General features: G+C 42.9%; 1 protein-coding gene across 3 annotated transcripts in view; it reads left to right on the top strand.

Moving 5' to 3' along the window:
* Window positions 1–68: 68 nt before the first annotated feature.
* The window catches only part of atf6 (activating transcription factor 6), a 102,890-nt gene continuing 84,990 nt past the window's right edge, over window positions 69–17,968 (top strand). For all 3 annotated transcript variants that reach the window (XR_005994546.1, XM_041840638.1, XM_041840639.2), the window contains exons 1-6: window positions 69–306; window positions 4,515–4,591; window positions 11,583–11,658; window positions 11,810–11,907; window positions 12,679–12,811; window positions 13,014–13,223. Coding sequence is in view for 2 of the 3 variants with exons in the window: in XM_041840638.1 (XP_041696572.1) it covers window positions 210–306; window positions 4,515–4,591; window positions 11,583–11,658; window positions 11,810–11,907; window positions 12,679–12,811; window positions 13,014–13,223 (691 nt within the window). In the remaining variant the exon portion in view is untranslated. The remainder of the gene's footprint in view (window positions 307–4,514; window positions 4,592–11,582; window positions 11,659–11,809; window positions 11,908–12,678; window positions 12,812–13,013; window positions 13,224–17,968) is intronic.

The following is a 17,968-nucleotide window of genomic DNA, read 5'->3' as shown; positions in this document are numbered from 1 at the left end:
TTACAACCACCGAGCGATTTATATATCCTTCTCGGGAGCCGTAGATTTACAGTAAAGCAAGACGTGTATCTTTTTTTCCGTAGAACAGGAAGAACAGTTTTCTCTGAATACGATCCAGTAACATGTGCAACCGATGCTAAGCTTTTGACCTATTCGAATAAGCCATAACCTATTTATTTACAATCGGTTACTAATGTATTCTAGGAAGTATGTCGTCCGATTTAATGTTAGACTTCGAGAATCAAGAACAACAACTGATGAACAGTGAAACTGACACCATGTCCATCGACCAGGATGGCGAGTGGGGTAAGCAAGCGTCACTTACTGAAGGCTAACGTTAGCTAGCTACTGTAGCGTTAAAGAGAGCCACTTTTGTCTAATATTGGTTACTCCTCGGAAATGTGTTCCACAAATGTCAACATGTTGGTTATGTTTACCATAGTTATACTCGATCAAATGAATGTGTTCTTCATTTGCCAGCTTGTTGCTAACATGGTAGCTAGTTAGTTATTTAGCAAGCTGGCTAGCTAATTTACTGCCTCAAGTCAGTGACCCCAGGATGCCTAAAAAGAGAAGACGTTTTACAATCTGAATTCTTTACAATCTGAATTCTTTGTAACTATTCTCTCTTCCCTGTACGAATATATTTCGTTTATGACTTCGCTAGAAGAGATACAAAGAATTCAGATTGTAAAACGTCTCCTCTTTTTACTCATAGATATGGCTAGCCTTAGCCCAATATGTACTCTTAAGGAGCCTACCTACTGTTACACCTTAAGCACAGATAAAACAATGAGACAGATATTTGACCGGATGTATAAATGGAAGCATCCGGTTGGCGTTTCCATTCACTACCAAATATGGTGGTGAGAGGAAGCCCAGTGGCCGGCAGCGGGAGAAGATGGAGCAAGGTGGATTTTGCCCGACATTCTGCTAATTTACTCATTGATGAAACATTTGATCGCAATACAGTTTTGTGTTTCTAAAACTAAAATCTGTTACGAACAGAGTGGACTAATTTTTGTAGACTTTACCTTTGCCAAAGTTTCCAAAAAAATTTGGTTGTTTAGAAAGAGCGAATGGAGTTATTGCACACGCACACTTCACAGACCTTTGCCTAACGGAAATATGCAAATACATGCTAGAACGCGCCAATAGGCTCTTGCTAGCTCGTGCTTGTCTCTGCTCACAAGGTGTAATTTTCTCACAGTGGAAACGACAGGCTGTGGTCTATCTTGGGTTAGTTAGAAAAAATCTTCGCCTTAAGGTTCAAGAACCTTGTGTTATTTTCAGAGGTGGACTGGCTCTGGCAACCAGAACAGCCAAATACTCAATCGAAACGTGAATCGATTCTCAATTGCGATACGGTTCTAGAAACATAAAGCCCTTTACTTTAATATCACATCAAAATAATTTCACTAATGCTAAATATACACTTACTGCACACTGTTTTAACCAGCTTTATCACTGTCGCAGCCGACAGTATTCTTCAGCGATAACACGTAGTAAATCTGTAGTCTATTGATACATTTACATTTACATTTACGTCATTTAGCAGACGCTCTTATCCAGAGCGACTTACAAATAGGTGCATTCACCTTATAGCCAGTGGGATAACCACTTTACAAATTTTTGTATTTTTGTCTTTTTTTTTCTCTTTGTAATCTTTTTTTATATTTAAATGTTTACTTTTTTTTCTTCTTTTTTTTAAAATCTTTTTTTTCTGTTGATAAACTGGGTAAATCAAGATGTAGCCTAGGCCTATCCACAGTACAGGTGAATGCATATTCAATAGGAGTGCGTGCATGCATTGAGTTATTGAGCTTGTTTTAGCTGATTTCATGGGGCTACAGATTAAAAGCAATCTGTTTCCCTTCCATTTGGGACTTATTTTATTATGCTGATCAACAACATTTGCATAGAAGAAGCAATCTCTTTTATAAAAGTGTGCACCGTCTCTTTAAAGGGGCAATCAGCAGTTGCTACATCCATTTTTGGACTTATAAATTAATAATATGTATCCATTGATTCTTAAAGAATATATCTTATAAATGCCTCATGAGCTTAGTTCAACTGTCACACACCATCAGAACCCAAAATACAAGCTTGTTTTAATCCAACGGTGTAAACAAAGAAAATGTAAACAAACACTATATAGCCTCAAAACATGGTTAAAAATATTATTTTGTAAATCATGGATGGTCAGTCCTTGCATCCATAGCGCTGTCTATGAATTTGAGATCATCCCTCAGCTTTTCACTCTACCAGGGGCAAAGCTTTGATATCGTTTCAGCTTCTGATTGCTGCTTTAAGACCCATGACATTTACACACAGTCAGTCCGAGGCTCGAGCAAAGATGATCTTGACTGGTGGAGACAAAGTGAATGAATGAAGTTTTTGGTGACAATCAGCTTTGTAATCAGCAATACTTTGCGTTATTGTGTGCATATTATCACAAACAAGGTACTAGGGTAGTGAATTGGTTTTATCTTCAGCCGTAAGCTAGCAAGGAAAGTTAGCCAACAAAGCTGGAAGCTACCGGTACCTTCTTGCATTGTAAAGTGTTCTAGCCTTAAATGGACATTGTTTTGCAAACATTAATTAACAGTTTCAAAATTTCTACATGCCGTTTTGTATTATTCAAGTGTGTTAACGTCTGTGTAACATAAGTGGTGATGCAGTCTAGACTCAGTGAGTGCAGTGATTCCTCAGGACAGGCTACAGCAGGGTTCCCAATGAGTGCAGTGATTCCTCAGGACAGGCTACAGCAGGGTTCCCAATGAGTGCAGTGATTCCTCAGGACAGGCTACAGCAGGGTTCCCAATGAGTGCAGTGATTCCTCAGGACAGGCTACAGCAGGGTTCTCAATGAGTGCAGTGATTCCTCAGGACAGGCTACAGCAGGGTTCCCAATGAGTGCAGTGATTCCTCAGGACAGGCTACAGCAGGGTTCTCAATGAGTGCAGTGATTCCTCAGGACAGGCTACAGCAGGGTTCCCAATGAGTGCAGTGATTCCTCAGGACAGGCTACAGCAGGGTTCTCAATGAGTGCAGTGATTCCTCAGGACAGGCTACAGCAGGGTTCCCAATGAGTGCAGTGATTCCTCAGGACAGGCTACAGCAGGGTTCCCAATGAGTGCAGTGATTCCTCAGGACAGGCTACAGCAGGGTTCCCAATGAGTGCAGTGATTCCTCAGGACAGGCTACAGCAGGGTTCCCAATGAGTGCAGTGATTCCTCAGGACAGGCTACAGCAGGGTTCCCAATGAGTGCAGTGATTCCTCAGGACAGGCTACAGCAGGGTTCCCAATGAGTGCATTGATTCCTCAGGACAGGCTACAGCAGGGTTCTCAATGAGTGCAGTGATTCCTCAGGACAGGCTACAGCAGGGTTCCCAATGAGTGCAGTGATTCCTCAGGACAGGCTACAGCAGGGTTCCCAATGAGTGCAGTGATTCCTCAGGACAGGCTACAGCAGGGTTCCCAATGAGTGCAGTGATTCCTCAGGACAGGCTACAGCAGGGTTCCCAATGAGTGCAGTGATTCCTCAGGACAGGCTACAGCAGGGTTCTCAATGAGTGCAGTGATTCCTCAGGACAGGCTACAGCAGGGTTCCCAATGAGTGCAGTGATTCCTCAGGACAGGCTACAGCAGGGTTCCCAATGAGTGCAGTGATTCCTCAGGACAGGCTACAGCAGGGTTCCCAATGAGTGCAGTGATTCCTCAGGACAGGCTACAGCAGGGTTCCCAATGAGTGCAGTGATTCCTCAGGACAGGCTACAGCAGGGTTCCCAATGAGTGCAGTGATTCCTCAGGACAGGCTACAGCAGGGTTCTCATGTTGCTCCGGGGGTCGCATTCTGTCTTCAACCAGGTCCGAAGGGCCACACTGAAAATGGGTTATATTTCCTCATGGTCAAAATTAGCAAAGAAATAGTCTTCTATCCATAGTTTTTGGATTTTTTTTGATGCTCTGTGACTGTCTAGCTTTCATTTTGGTGATTTTTAGCGAACTGGAAAGAAAATGTGCTATGAATGTTGGTCATTATCATTTCTACAAAGTTTTGATTTAGATTGAGTGATTTTAAAGCTCATTCCAATTATTACAAACAGGAAAATGGAATGTTTCCTAATTTGATTAAACAAGTGGGCCATCAGTTATGCATTAACAATGTGTAAATAATAAATGAATAGCCATATCTATGACTAAGAGAAGACGTTTACAATCTGAATTCTTCTTTGTAGCCCCATATGGCTAAACTGTGATTAGCTATCTGACCTGACGTTGTGGATAACTATCTGAAACATGTCAAGACATCTGTTAAACTAGCCTTTGATGAAAACGGTAGTTAGTCTTTGGCGAAGGCAACTAAGTATTGTTTTCAATACCACGGGGGGCCAGTATGAAAAAAATAATAAAAATGTATGCACTGGATAAGAGCGTCTGCTAAATGACTAAAATGTAAAAATGTAAGGCTACTGTTGAATCAGACGTGTGTGTCTGTCTCGCTCATGCAGACATCAGCCTGTTTGACGAACTGGACAACCTTGGAGATGCAGACGAACTTCTTCAGGCCTTGGAGTGCGTCGGATATGTAAGTACAGGACAACACATGTACCCTCCAGGCAACACTGTCCCTTAAATTGGAACTGACAGCGTTTTAACTACTTTGCAGCTATGAAATAAACAGACAATCGTAATATCATAAAAAAATATCAAATTCCCAGTTTATGCTACAAAACCAATAGGTTCTATTTGACTATATAACTTCCATGACGTACAGTAAGACATTGTTGGCAGAATAGATGGATGCAGTTCAATGCATGACTAATATAATTCACCAATAAATGTCTTGGAAGTCCAACAAATATTGCTATCAGGTTTTAAATCAAAGCTGGCCTGTTACATTGTTTGCTTCCTCCAGACATTCGGAATGCACTGTTTCAGTTTCAATTACTCAATATTTTGGGCAAAAAACAGACGAATGTAACTAAGGCTGGGAATGCCAATACAATCAAACTAGCAATGGCAATGATCACAGGTCAGTCTTAACATGGCTAATAGGGGCTCCTGAGTGGCGCAGTGGTCTAAGGCACTGCATCGCAGTGCTAACTGTGCCACTAGAGATCCTGGTTCGAATCCCAGCGTTGTCCAGGGTAGGGGAGGGAATGGCCGGCAGGGATGTAGCTCAGTTGATAGAGCATGGCTTTTGCAACGCCAGGGTTGTGGGTTCGATTCCCACGGGGGGCCAGTATAAAAAAAATATGTATTCACTAACTGTAAGTCGCTCTGGATAAGAGCGTCTGCTAAATGACTAAAATGTAAATGTAATAGGCTAGCTTACAGTACCAGTCAAAAGTTTGGACACACCTACTCATTCAAGGGTTTTTCTTTTTTTTTAAACAATTTTTTATATTCACATCAAAACTATGAAATAACACATCATGTAGTAACCAAAAAAGTGTTAAACAAATAAAAATATATTTGAGATTCTTCAAAGTAGCCACGCTTTGCCTTGATGACAGCTTTGCACACTCTTGGCATTCTCTCAACCAGCTTCACCTGGAATGCTTTTCCAACAGTCTTGAAGGAGTTCCCACATATGCTGAGCACTTGTTGGCTGCTTTTCCTTCACTCTGCCGTCCGACTCATCCCAAACCATCTCAATTGGGTTGAGTTCGGGGGCTTGTGGAGGCCAGGTCATTTGATGCAGCACTCCATCACTCTCCTTCTTGGTAAAATACCCCTTACACAGCCTGGAGGTGTGTTGGGTCATTGTCCTGTTGAAAAACAAATTATAGTCCCACTAAGCCCAAACCAGCTTTACGGTGGGAAATACACATACGGAGATCATCCGTTCACGCACACCGCGTCTCACAAAAACACGGCGGTTGGAACCAAAAATCTCAAATTTGGACTCATCAGAACAAAGGACAGATTTCCACCGGTCTAATGTCCATTGTTCGTGTTTCTTGGCCCAAGCAAGTCTCTTCTTCTTATTGGTGTCCTTTAGTAGTGGTTTCTTGCAGCAATTCGACCATGAAGGCCTGATTCACACAGTCCCCTCTGAACAGTTGATGTTGAGATGTGTCTGTGACTTGAAATCTGTGAAGCATTTATTTGGGCTGCAATTTCTGAGGCTGGTAACTCTACTGAACTTATCCTCTGCAGCAGAGGTAACTCTGGTTCTTCCGTTCCTGTGGCGGTCCTCATGAGAGCCAGTTTCATCATAGCGCTTGATGGTTTTTGCGACTGCACTTGAAGAAACTTTCAAAGTTCTTGAAATGTTCCGTATTGACTGACCTTTGTGTCTTAATGTAATGATAGACTGTTGTTTCTCTTTGCTTATTTGAGCTGTTCTTGCCATAATATGGACCATCTTCTGTATACCCCCCCTACCTTGTCACAACACAACTGATTGGCTCAAACGCATTAAGAAGGAAATACATTCCACAAATTACCTTTTAAGAAGGCACACCTGTTAATTGAAATGCATTCCAGGTGACTACCTCATGAAGCTGGTTGAGAGAATGTCAAGACTGTGCAAAGCTGTCATCAAGGCAAAGGGTGGCTTTTTAAAGAATCTCAAAAATAAATATATGTTTTGGTTACTACATGATTCCATATGTGTTAGTTCATAGTTTTGATGTCTTCACTATTATTCTACCATGTAAAAATAAAGAAAAACCCTTGAATGAGTAGGTGTGTCCAAACTTTTGACTGGTAGTGTATCTATTTAGTTAGCTATTTATTTAGCAAGCTAAAAAAAAAATTGAGTGTACTGTTAGCTAGTTAGCTAGCTAGCTGCTGGGAGGATGTTGTCATTGGACGAGTGGGTGAGTGGCCAACCTTTTCTCCCCCATATCGTTTTTTCTGTGGCTACAGCTAGAGATGCAGGTATATTGAGTTAATTCAGTTCATTTGAATGTATGTTTTTGTGCGATATTCCAAATGCCTGTATCGCAACACTCAAAGTTTAGTTAATTTTAGTTTTTATGAGCGTTTATTTCCGCTTGTTCTCATGTTGCATTTTTGGTCTCGTCTCCTTCGCTCCTCTGTGCTGTGTGCACCTTCCCATTTACACCAGAGATAATGTACAGTGGGGAAAAAAAGTATTTAGTCAGCCACCAATTGTGCAAGTTCTCCCACTTAAAAAGATGAGAGAGGCCTGTAATTTTCATCATAGGTACACGTCAACTGTGACAGACAAACTGAGAATTTTTTTCTCCAGAAAATCACATTGTAGAATTTCTAATGAATTTATTTGCAAATTATGGTGGAAAATAAGTATTTGGTCAATAACAAAAGTTTCTCAATACTTTGTTATATACCCTTTTTTTCTGTAAGTCTTCACAAGGTTTTCACACACTGTTGCTGGTATTTTGGCCCATTCCTCCATGCAGATCTCCTCTAGAGCAGTGATGTTTTGGGGCTGTCGCTGGGCAACACAGACTTTCAACTCCCTCCAAAGATTTTCTATGGGGTTGAGATCTGGAGACTGGCTAGGCCACTCCAGGACCTTGAAATGCTTCTTACGAAGCCACTCCTTCGTTGCCCGGGCGGTGTGTTTGGGATCATTGTCATGCTGAAAGACCCAGCCACGTTTCATCTTCAATGCCCTTGCTGATGGAAGGAGGTTTTCACTCAAAATGTCACGATACATGGCCCCATTCATTCTTTCCTTTACACAGATCAGTCGTCCTGGTCCCTTTGCAGAAAAACAGCCCCAAAGCATGATGTTTCCACCCCCATGCTTCACAGTAGGTATGGTGTTCTTTGGATGCAACTCAGCATTCTTTGTCCTCCAAACACGACGAGTTGAGTTTTTACCAAAAAGTTATATTTTGGTTTCATCTGACCATATGACATTCTCCCAATCCTCTTCTGGATCATCCAAATGCACTCTAGCAAACTTCAGACGGGCCTGGACATGTACTGGCTTAAGCAGGGGGACACGTCTGGCACTGCAGGATTTGAGTCCCTGGCGGCGTAGTGTGTTACTGATGGTAGGCTTTGTTACTTTGGTCCCAGCTCTCTGCAGGTCATTCACTAGGTCCCCCTGTATGGTTCTGGGATTTTTGCTCACCGTTCTTGTGATCATTTTGACCCCACGGGGTGAGATCTTGCGTGGAGCCCCAGATCGAGGAAGATTATCAGTGGTCTTGTATGTCTTCCATTTCCTAATAATTGCTCCCACAGTTGATTTCTTCAAACCAAGCTGCTTACCTATTGCAGATTCAGTCTTCCCAGCCTGGTGCAGGTCTACAATTTTGTTTCTGGTGTCCTTTGACAGCTCTTTGGTCTTGGCCATAGTGGAGTTTGGAGTGTGACTGTTTGAGGTTGTTGACAGGTGTCTTTTATACTGATAACAAGTTCAAACAGGTGCCATTAATACAGGTAACGAGTGGAGGACAGAGGAGCCTCTTAAAGAAGAAGTTACAGGTCTGTGAGAGCCAGAAATCTTGCTTGTTTGTAGGTGACCAAATACTTATTTTCCACCATAATTTGCAAATAAATTCATTAAAAATCCTACAATGTGATTTTCTGGATTTTTTCTCTCTCAATTTGTCTGTCATAGTTGACGTGTACCTATGATGAAAATTACAGGCCTCTCTCATCTTTTTAAGTGGGAGAACTTGCACAATTGGTGGCTGACTAAATACTTTTTTCCCCCACTGTATATAATGACGAGATGCATGACTCTGCCCTAACAATGGGAGTCGTTGTCCCAAAGGCGGGAAGGCAAGCTTAGGTCCAAAATAAGCCCATAGAAACGCAGTCGCCTTATTTTGGACATATTTTAACGAGAGTGAAACCTCCCGCTTCGCTTCTTCCTCTATGGTTTACACCAGGGTTCTTCAATTCCGGTCCTGGAGGTTCCGAGACACCTCTGTTTTTCATCCTCTCCTTCTAATCAGGGGCTAATTCAGACCTGGGACACCAGGTGAGTGCAATTAACTACCAGGTAGAAATAAAAAACAGAAGTGTTTCGGCCCTCCAGGACCGGAATTGAAGAACCCTGGTTTACACACACACCAAGCCCCTCCCCCTGCCTCTCACGCCAACAAAGTTGAAAGATCACATCTTCCTCTCTGACAAGCGGTTTCAACAGCTATTTATTTTTATTTTTGGGGTCCAACAGAATCGATCATATGGACACTAAAACACATTGAACCATTATTTTACTGTAATAGAGGAGATGTTTACTTTTCTAACAGTACCCATTTTATGTCTCAACTACTCAAATTGCGTGCAGAGCAGACACTGATTAAACGAGAGTATCAATGAGCATTGATTCTGGAAAATGAATGCTTAGTTTGTCGCGTGCGGCTTTGGGGTACCGCTAGCAGTATTTTATATACTAGCTGTCTAGTCTGTGTTTTATAAAGGTGGCTTATGGTAGAGAAATGAGCATTCAATTCTCTGGCAACAGCTCTGGTGGACATTCCTGCAGTCAACATGCCAATTGCACGCTCCCTCAAAATTTGAGACATCTGTGGCATTGTGTTCTGTGACAAAACTGCAAATTTTAGAGTGGCCTTTTATTGTCCCCAGCACAAGGTGCACCTGTGTAATGATCATGCTGTTTAATCAGCTACTTGATATGCCACACCTGTCAGGTGTATGGATCATCTTGGCAAAGGAGAAATGCTCACTAAAAGGGATGTAAACAAATTTGTGCACAACATTTCAGGGATATTTTGTTTCAGCTCATGAAACATGGGACCAACACTTTACATGTTGTGTTTTATATTTTTGTTCAGTGTATAAAGATTAGCTGGCTAATCACTAGCACGTGGGCTTGAGAGGTTGTTGATGAGACCTGTTGAGACCTGTGTTAATTTCCTATAGCCTAATGCCTGCTACAAGAAGTTAGTCATTATTAGTGAATGTGCATTATGCATTGTTCTAGTTAAATTTGTAACAAAAAAATTGCATTTTCATAGACAGACTTGAAAGCCAGATCTGTGATTATTGCAACAACAACAAAACAGGTTAAACTATTTTGATAAAATCATTAAATTATGAGTGGGTCTTATGGCTGTGGAAGGCTTATATCTAGCCTAGGTATAATTTCACAAGCCCTGAATTCATTAGATTATTGCTGACTGTTTGAAATGCAGTGTATTTTACCTTTAATTGTACAACAACGCTTATTTAGAGAAAACATATAAAAAATTGATATAGGTTTGAAAAAATCGAGATATTGCTATTGAATTTTCACTAATGCCTTACTGCACGTAATAACCAAACATTCTATGTATGAAAACCTGAAAATGACCATATTTAAATGCTCGCTTGTCAGAAAATGTACAAAGAAAAAAAAAGCATCATATTCTTCCTTTGGTTGTACAGTACCAGTCAAAAGTTTGGACACACCTACTCATTCAAGGGTTTTTCTTCAAGTGCAGTCGCAAAAACCATCAAGCGCTATGATAATACTGGCTGTCATGAGGACCGCCACAGGAAAGGAAGACCCAGAGTTACCTCTGCTGCAGAGGATAAGTTCATTAGAGTTACCAGCCTCAGAAATTGCAGCCCAAATAAGTGCTTCACAGAGTTCAAGTAACAGACACATCTCAACATCAACTGTTCAGAGGAGACTGCGTGAATCAGGCCTTCATGGTCGAATTGCTGCAAAGAAACCACTACTAAAGACACCAACAATAAGAAGAGACCTGCTTGGGCCAAGAAACACGAGCAATGGACATAAGACCTTTGGTCTGGAGACCAAATTGGAGATTTTTGGTTCCACCCGATGTGTCTTTGTGAGACGCAGTGTAGGTGAACGGATGATCTCCGCATGTGTATTTCCCACCGTGAAGCATGGAGGAGGAGGTGTTATGGTGTGGGGGTGCTTTGCTGGTGACACTGTCTGGGATTTATTTAGAATTCAAAGCACACTTAACCAGCCCGGCTACCACAGCATTCTGCAGCGATACGCCATCCCATCTGGTTTGGGCTTAGTGGGACAATCATTTGTTTTTCAACAGGACAATGACCGAAGACACCTCCAGGCTGTGTAAGGGCTATTTGACAAAGAAGGAGAGTGATGGAGTGCTGCATCAGATGACCTGGCCTCCACAAGCCCTCATCCTCAACCCAATTGAGATGGTTTGGGATGAGTCGGACCGCAGAGTGAAGGAAAAGCAGCCAACAAGTGCTCAGCATATGTGGCAACTCCTTCAAGACTGTTGGAAAAGCATTCCAGGTGAAGCTGGTTGAGAGAATGCCAAGAGTGTGCAAAGCTGTCATCAAGGCAAAGCGTGGCTACTTTGAAGAATCTCAAATATAAAATATATTTTGATTTGTTGAACACTTTTTTGGTTACTACATGATTCCATATGTGTTATTTCATAGTTTTGATGTCTTCACTATTATTCTACAATGTAGAAAATAGTAAAAAATAAAGAAAAACGTTTGACTGGTACTGTATATGAACAGATTTTAATAAGATTCCATGTTGCTAAAACACTGTCAGTTCCACTTTAGAAAATCTCAACAGACCAGTTTCACAGTGAACCGTCATAATGTGAAGTACAGTGATTGGACGTGATTACGTGTCTGCTCTGTTTCCCTCGAAGGCCGGCGATGCCCCTGACCTCGACTTTGACATCGACCTGCCTCCCTGGAGCACCGATACAGGCAGCACTTACACAGGTATTTCCTAATACCTGTCTGATCATGTCTATGGTATAATGTGATATTGTATTGGCCAAAAAAATTGTTTTTAAACATGTTGTCAGTACCAGTATTTCTCTCATGGAAATGTGATCGTCTTGACAAGAGCTCTGTGTCCTTGTGTCTGCAGATGGGGACCTGAGTGTGGACTCTCTCTCTCCTGCCCATACCATGAGCTCTGTCCCCTCTCCTGCATCCCGAGAGGCCCTGTCACCTTACTCCGTACAAGTGAGTCACCTGTCTCTCTCTTCAGTGTGTTTCACTGTAGGTCATTTTTTTGCGTTTATGTGTTTGATGTGCCTATTTTGTATGGCTGTGGGTATTTCCCCAGTGTGCGTCTAGGACCATCTGTGTTAGTCCCCATGTGGTGCCATCACACACGTTGCTGCCTCTGCCATCTGCTCTCACAATCACACACACACACACACACACACACACACACACACACACACACACACGCACCACACACACACACGCACTTGAGCACCTCATTAAGGAATGTCTGAAGCACCTTGTCAGACTAATTATCCACCGTCTGCCAGAGGTGTGGCCCCGCCCCCTCGTTAAAATGAGGTGATGACAACTCTGGCCAAATTAACATAATGTAGCAGGCAGTTGTTTTCACAGCGTGTCAAAAAGAGGACCTTAGATCTTCTCACCCTACACTGCACATGTTTATTTATCCTGCCTTAATGATCAAGGACATTTGTGCCTGCATCTCAAAAGATATTTGGATGTTACCGAGGCATCAGTCTTCAAGAGCTTTGTAATTCCTTTTAGCAAGATATTCGGCAGAGGATGGGCGTCTTCCTTGGCCATACATCTATACATCGGCATTATAAAACGAAAATATTTTTGCAGTGGGGGGCCACAATTTAGCAGTGGTGGTGCGCCGCTGCTAAATGCATATGGGGGAAACGCTGGACCTTTCGGAGGTATTGTAAAACCTCATACTGTAGTCAAGCATAATGACCCCCGTCTCTCTGCTGCCCTCTACAGGATGATCTAGCCCTATCTCCTCAGCCCCAGCCCTCTCCTGCCGTCTCTGTCTGCTCCGAGTCCAGCGGCTTCTCAGAGCCCCCCATGCCCCTGGCAAAGAGGGCCCCCAAGAGGACCAGCCAGGCCGCGCGAGGTGAGGACTCAAACCAAACATTAGTACAACCAAACAACAGAGATGTTTATTGGTTCAAATACATTCGCTTTCAATGGACCAAATACTTTGTCTCTCCAATTGTTATGAAACATACAACGCAAAGTGCCTTGAGCATCTGGGAAAAAAAGCTCCATAAAAATCGAAACGGTTATCAATTATGATCCGTCTCCCACTCTCACAGTCAAGCCAGCCCAGCCAGTGAAGAGGCCTATCCAGCCCACCCCCAAGGTGTCCATCCAGCCCAGACCAGTTCTAACAGCCGTGCCACACCACGCTGCGGGCCCTCTCCAGACCAAGACCATCATCATCCAGCCCCTGCAGACCACCCTGCTGCCTCACCCTGCTGTGGTCAAACCTGCCCCTGTCAGTATACAGCCAGCGCCACCTATAGGTGAGTCTAAAACTGCACTCACTACACTATAATACACATTATATACTGGGTGGTTGGAGACCTGAATGCTGAAAGCCGTGTTATATGAGACAGTATACCACATGTATGACAAAACATTTATTTTTACTGTTCTCATTTATACGTGTAACCAGTTTATAATAACAATTATAAACTGGGTGGTTCGAGCCCTGAATGCTGATTGGCTGACAGCCGTGGGATACCACGGGTATGACAAAACACTTATTTTTATTGTTCTAATTACATTGGTAAACAGTTTATAATAGCAATAAGGCACCTCAGGGGTATAAAATAAACATTTAATAAAAATAAAAATAAATAAAAAAGAAGTAACAAATAATTAAAGAGCAGCAGTAAAATAACAGAAGCGAGGCTATATACAGGGGGTACCGGTACCGAGTCAATGTGTTGGGGTACCGGGTAGTCGAGGTAATTGAGGTGTCATGAGGCCTCATGATGGAATGTCCTTTTCATAGGAGTCGAGGGAGACTGGCAACAATGGAGTAGGTGTCACAAGGGCACTTGTGTTGCATGACACACTTTTATTCTGAGGTCTTGCCTGACAAGCAGGTGGTAAATAAGCTGTGGTAAACAAGCTGTTGTAAATAGCAAGTGAACAGTCAATGAAATGATTTTTGGAGGTGGCTAAACCATCGCAATCACATTGCCGGACATGTTATGATACCCACCTTTTACTACATCTGGTAGGTCCTGGCATCCGTTCATGACCCGAGGATCAGTCTGGCACTTCGTCTAACAGAAAAACAGGGTCAACGATTGTCATCATCCCTCAATTATAAACACAGCTCGAGAAATAAAAGTAATCTCGTTTGGAAGCTAAATCTATTACATTTTTTACATTTACGTCATTTAGCAGACGCTCTTATCCAGAGCGACTTACAAATAGGTGCATTCACCCTATAGCCAGTGGGATAACCACTTTACAATATCTTTTTTTTTTTTTTTTTTTTAGGGGGGGGGGGTAGAAGGATTACTTTATCCTATCCCAGGTATTCCTTAAAGAGGTGGGGTTTCAAATGTCTCCGGAAGGTGGTGAGTGACTCCGCTGTCCTGGCGTCGTGAGGGAGCTTGTTCCACCATTGGGGTGCCAGAGCAGCGAACAGTTTTGACTGGGCTGAGCGGGAACTATGCTTCCGCAGAGGAAGGGAGCCAGCAGGCCAGAGGTGGATGAACGCAATGCCCTCGTTTGGGTGTAGGGACTGATCAGAGCCTGAAGGTACAGAGGTGCCGATCCCCTCACAGCTCCATAGGCAAGCACCATGGTCTTGTAACAGATGCGAGCTTCAACTGGAAGCCAGTGGAGTGTGCGGAGGAGCGGGGTGACGTGAGAGAACTTGGGAAGGTTGAACACCAGACGGGCTGCGGCATTCTGGATGAGTTGTAGGGGTTTAATGGCACAGGCAGGGAGCCCAGCCAACAGCGAATTGGAGTAATCCAGACGGGATTTACAGATGTAGACTGACGGGCTCCAGATTGGATTCGATTCAGGCCGGTGACACCGTTACACTACGCAACCAACTGTGACATGTTTTGCTATGGCCCTGGGTTGGTTTAAGTTTGTTTCTGCTAGTTAGTACACTGTTGTAGTCAGACAAAAGTTGGCTAATACTACCACCGCTGCAGCCAATATTTATTTGTGCTCTAGAAGTGGGTTGCTCCTCGGAGGCTAATGTGACTGTTTAGTCTAAATTACACTCATTTAGAATGGAATGGAAGTGACTGCTTTTGATAAAAAAAACACGTTATCTGCCTTCCCAATGAAAACTAGTTTTAAAATTCAAACACTTATTTTATGGGAAAGAGATGTTGTATGTTTTCTGGACAATGCAACTCGCTGCCTTGTTGACAACATGACCGAGCGGAGCAGATTAGCTTACTGTTTGATTTGAGAAGGGCGATCCTCCCTCCCTGCGTTCTCCCGATGACGTGATGGGCCATTGTCCGGTTCAACCTCGGCCAGTGTAGTAGGGAAGCGATGTGGGCGGAGGGGCGATTTGCACGTGGCACTTGGCAAAAGGGGGCATGATCTGTTGACATAATTGTATATCCAAACCCAACCTTAATTTACTCGTTGTGACGCACTGAGGTTCCAAAACTCAGTTTTAGACTAGACTGACTTTTATCCGTCCTAAATTATCCTATTTACACTCTGTAGTCAATTATGACTCTATAATAAATGTTTCTGACTCATATTGATGCCACATTGGTTGGTTTTTAGGGGCAATCGATCTTTAAAGCATTAGGGAGGTTTTGGGTGAGCGTTTGGGAGGGTGTTGTGTGTGTGTGTTGGCCAGCAGGTGTCACCCTATCTCTACTTTCGTTGCCCCTACATTTAGGATCTGGGTTTAATCATGTGTGAGTCAGTGTTTTAGTAGTGTTTCCTTTCCTCGGCCCACCAGCCTGTGTTTCATTCAGACTGTTACCAATCTGTTCCTCTACCTGATCCTCTACCTCAGCTGAGTCTGGGCCAATACAAACAGTTATGTCACAGTCCGCCCGGGACTAAACCAACACTGTGGAATATCTGACCTCTGTAGACTTGAATGTGAATTTGAACCACAATCAAAACCTGTTTTTAGTTTGGCATTTGAATAGAACTCTCTCTCTAGATCAGGGCTCTCCAACCCTGTTCCTGTAGAGCTACCATCCTATAGGTTTTCACTACAACCCTAATCTAGCGCACCTGATTCTAGACAATTAGCTGGTTGATAAACTGAGTCAGGCTAGTTACAACTGGGGTTGGAGAGCCCTGATCTGCCCATCTTAATATTTTCTTTTTATTGGCCAGTCTGAGATATGGCTTTTTCTTTGCAACTCTGCCTAGAAGGTCAGCATCCCGGAGTCGCCTCTTCACTGTTGACGTTGAGACTGGTGTTTTGCGGGTACTATTTAATGAAGCTGCCAGTTGAGGACCTGTGAGGCATCTATTTCTCAAACTAGACACTCTAATGTATTTGTCCTCTTGCTCAGTTGTGCACCGGGGCCTCCCACTCCTCTTTCTATTCTGGTTAGAGCCAGTTTGCGCTGTTCTGTGAAGGGAGTAGTACACAGCGTTGTACGAGATCTTCAGTTTCTTGGCAATTTCTCGCATGGAATAGCCTTCATTTCTCAGAACAAGAATAGACTGACGAGTTTCAGAAGAAAGTTATTTGTTTCTGGCCATTTTGAGCCTGTAATCGAACCCACAATTGCTGATGCTCAAACTCAACTAGTCTCAAGAAGGCCAGTTTTATTGCTTCTTTAATCAGCACAACAGTTTTCAGCTGTGCTAACGTAATTGCAAAAGGGTTTTCTAATGATCAATTAGCCTTTTAAAATGATAAACTTGGATTAGCAAACACAACGTGCCATTGGAACACAGGACTGATGGTTGCTGATAATGGGCCTCTGTAAGCCTATGTAGATATTCCATAAAAAATCTGCCGTTTCCAGCTACAATAGCCATTTACAACATTAACAATGTCTATACTGTATTTCTGATCAATTTGATGTTATTTTAACGTTTGAATGGTAGTGTAGGTCTTAACGACCTTCGCTTTAGGCGATCTGAGGGAGCTCTACAAAACATTTTTTTTAAACACAGAAGGGGTTCGGAATGTTTCAGCCGACTCGTTGCCCTAAACGAGTACCTGAAGAAACTTTGCAACGACAGGAATGTCTCCTTTTGATTGGCTGTGGGAGCAACCAGCACTTTTTAAAAAGAGACAGGATTCACCCTAACCGCAGGGGTTCCAGGATTGTTTCCAGCAACATCACAAACTGTTTTAGAGACTGACGGACAGGTTCTGGTAGCGCTCCAGTTCTCCCTGTCAGAATAAGCAACAGAGGACATGGAAACCGTATCAACTCCCGTAGAAATGGCACCATGGTCATTGTGAGTAACCTAATTTATGTTCCTCTTACTCCGCCTTCTAGTGAGTTTATACAAACTGTCATATCCTACCGTTCTGATAGATTGGAGACTGTCAGAAAACGTGGTTGTAACGTTAATAATTTGGTTGTTATTCCATTGGTTACCTCGAGGCAGATGCCCCAGGGGCAGAGTGGCCCACACTCATTGAAGATGGCGCTTTTAAATGTTAGAGCAATCACTAGTAAAACCATTCTCGTGAATGACCTCATTACTGAGCGCAAAGTTGATTGCATGTTTCCCACTGAAACTTGGCTGTCTTCAGACTGTAGTGACAGTCTTATTGAAGCTTACCCCCCGGACTACAGCTTTTCATACTCTATCAGAAAAGGGGAAAAGGGTGGGGGGACAGCCTCTATTTCTACTGGCTCTCAGCCGTAAGGACATTTCATTACGCGACTTTGGGTCTTTTCAGCATCATGCTATACTGTTTAAATGTCAGCCAACAGTGCTGGCTATAACCCTGTATAGGCCACCAAAGCACTGCCCCACTTTCTTTACTGATTTATCTGAACTATTGTCTATAGTCCTTGAGAACTATGATAAAAATCATTGTGTTGGGCGATTTTAATATTCATGTTGACAAAGAGACTGACTCCAAGGCCATTGGATTTATTAATCTTTTGAGCTCTATGGACTTTATCCAACATGCTACTGGGCCCACCCATAACCACGGACATAGTATGGACCTGGTTGTTACCAAGGGGCTTTCTGTTGACATGTCCTCTATTGTTGATGTTTCTTTATCTGATCACCACTGTGTATTTTTTACTACCTTGTTGCCCATAGCAAAGGG

This window comes from Coregonus clupeaformis, chromosome 20 (assembly GCF_020615455.1).
Source record: "Coregonus clupeaformis isolate EN_2021a chromosome 20, ASM2061545v1, whole genome shotgun sequence".
Taxonomy (NCBI): Eukaryota; Metazoa; Chordata; class Actinopteri; order Salmoniformes; family Salmonidae; genus Coregonus; species Coregonus clupeaformis.
Note: the sequence above shows the minus strand (reverse complement) of the source record. Positions and strands in the feature narration are given on the sequence as shown.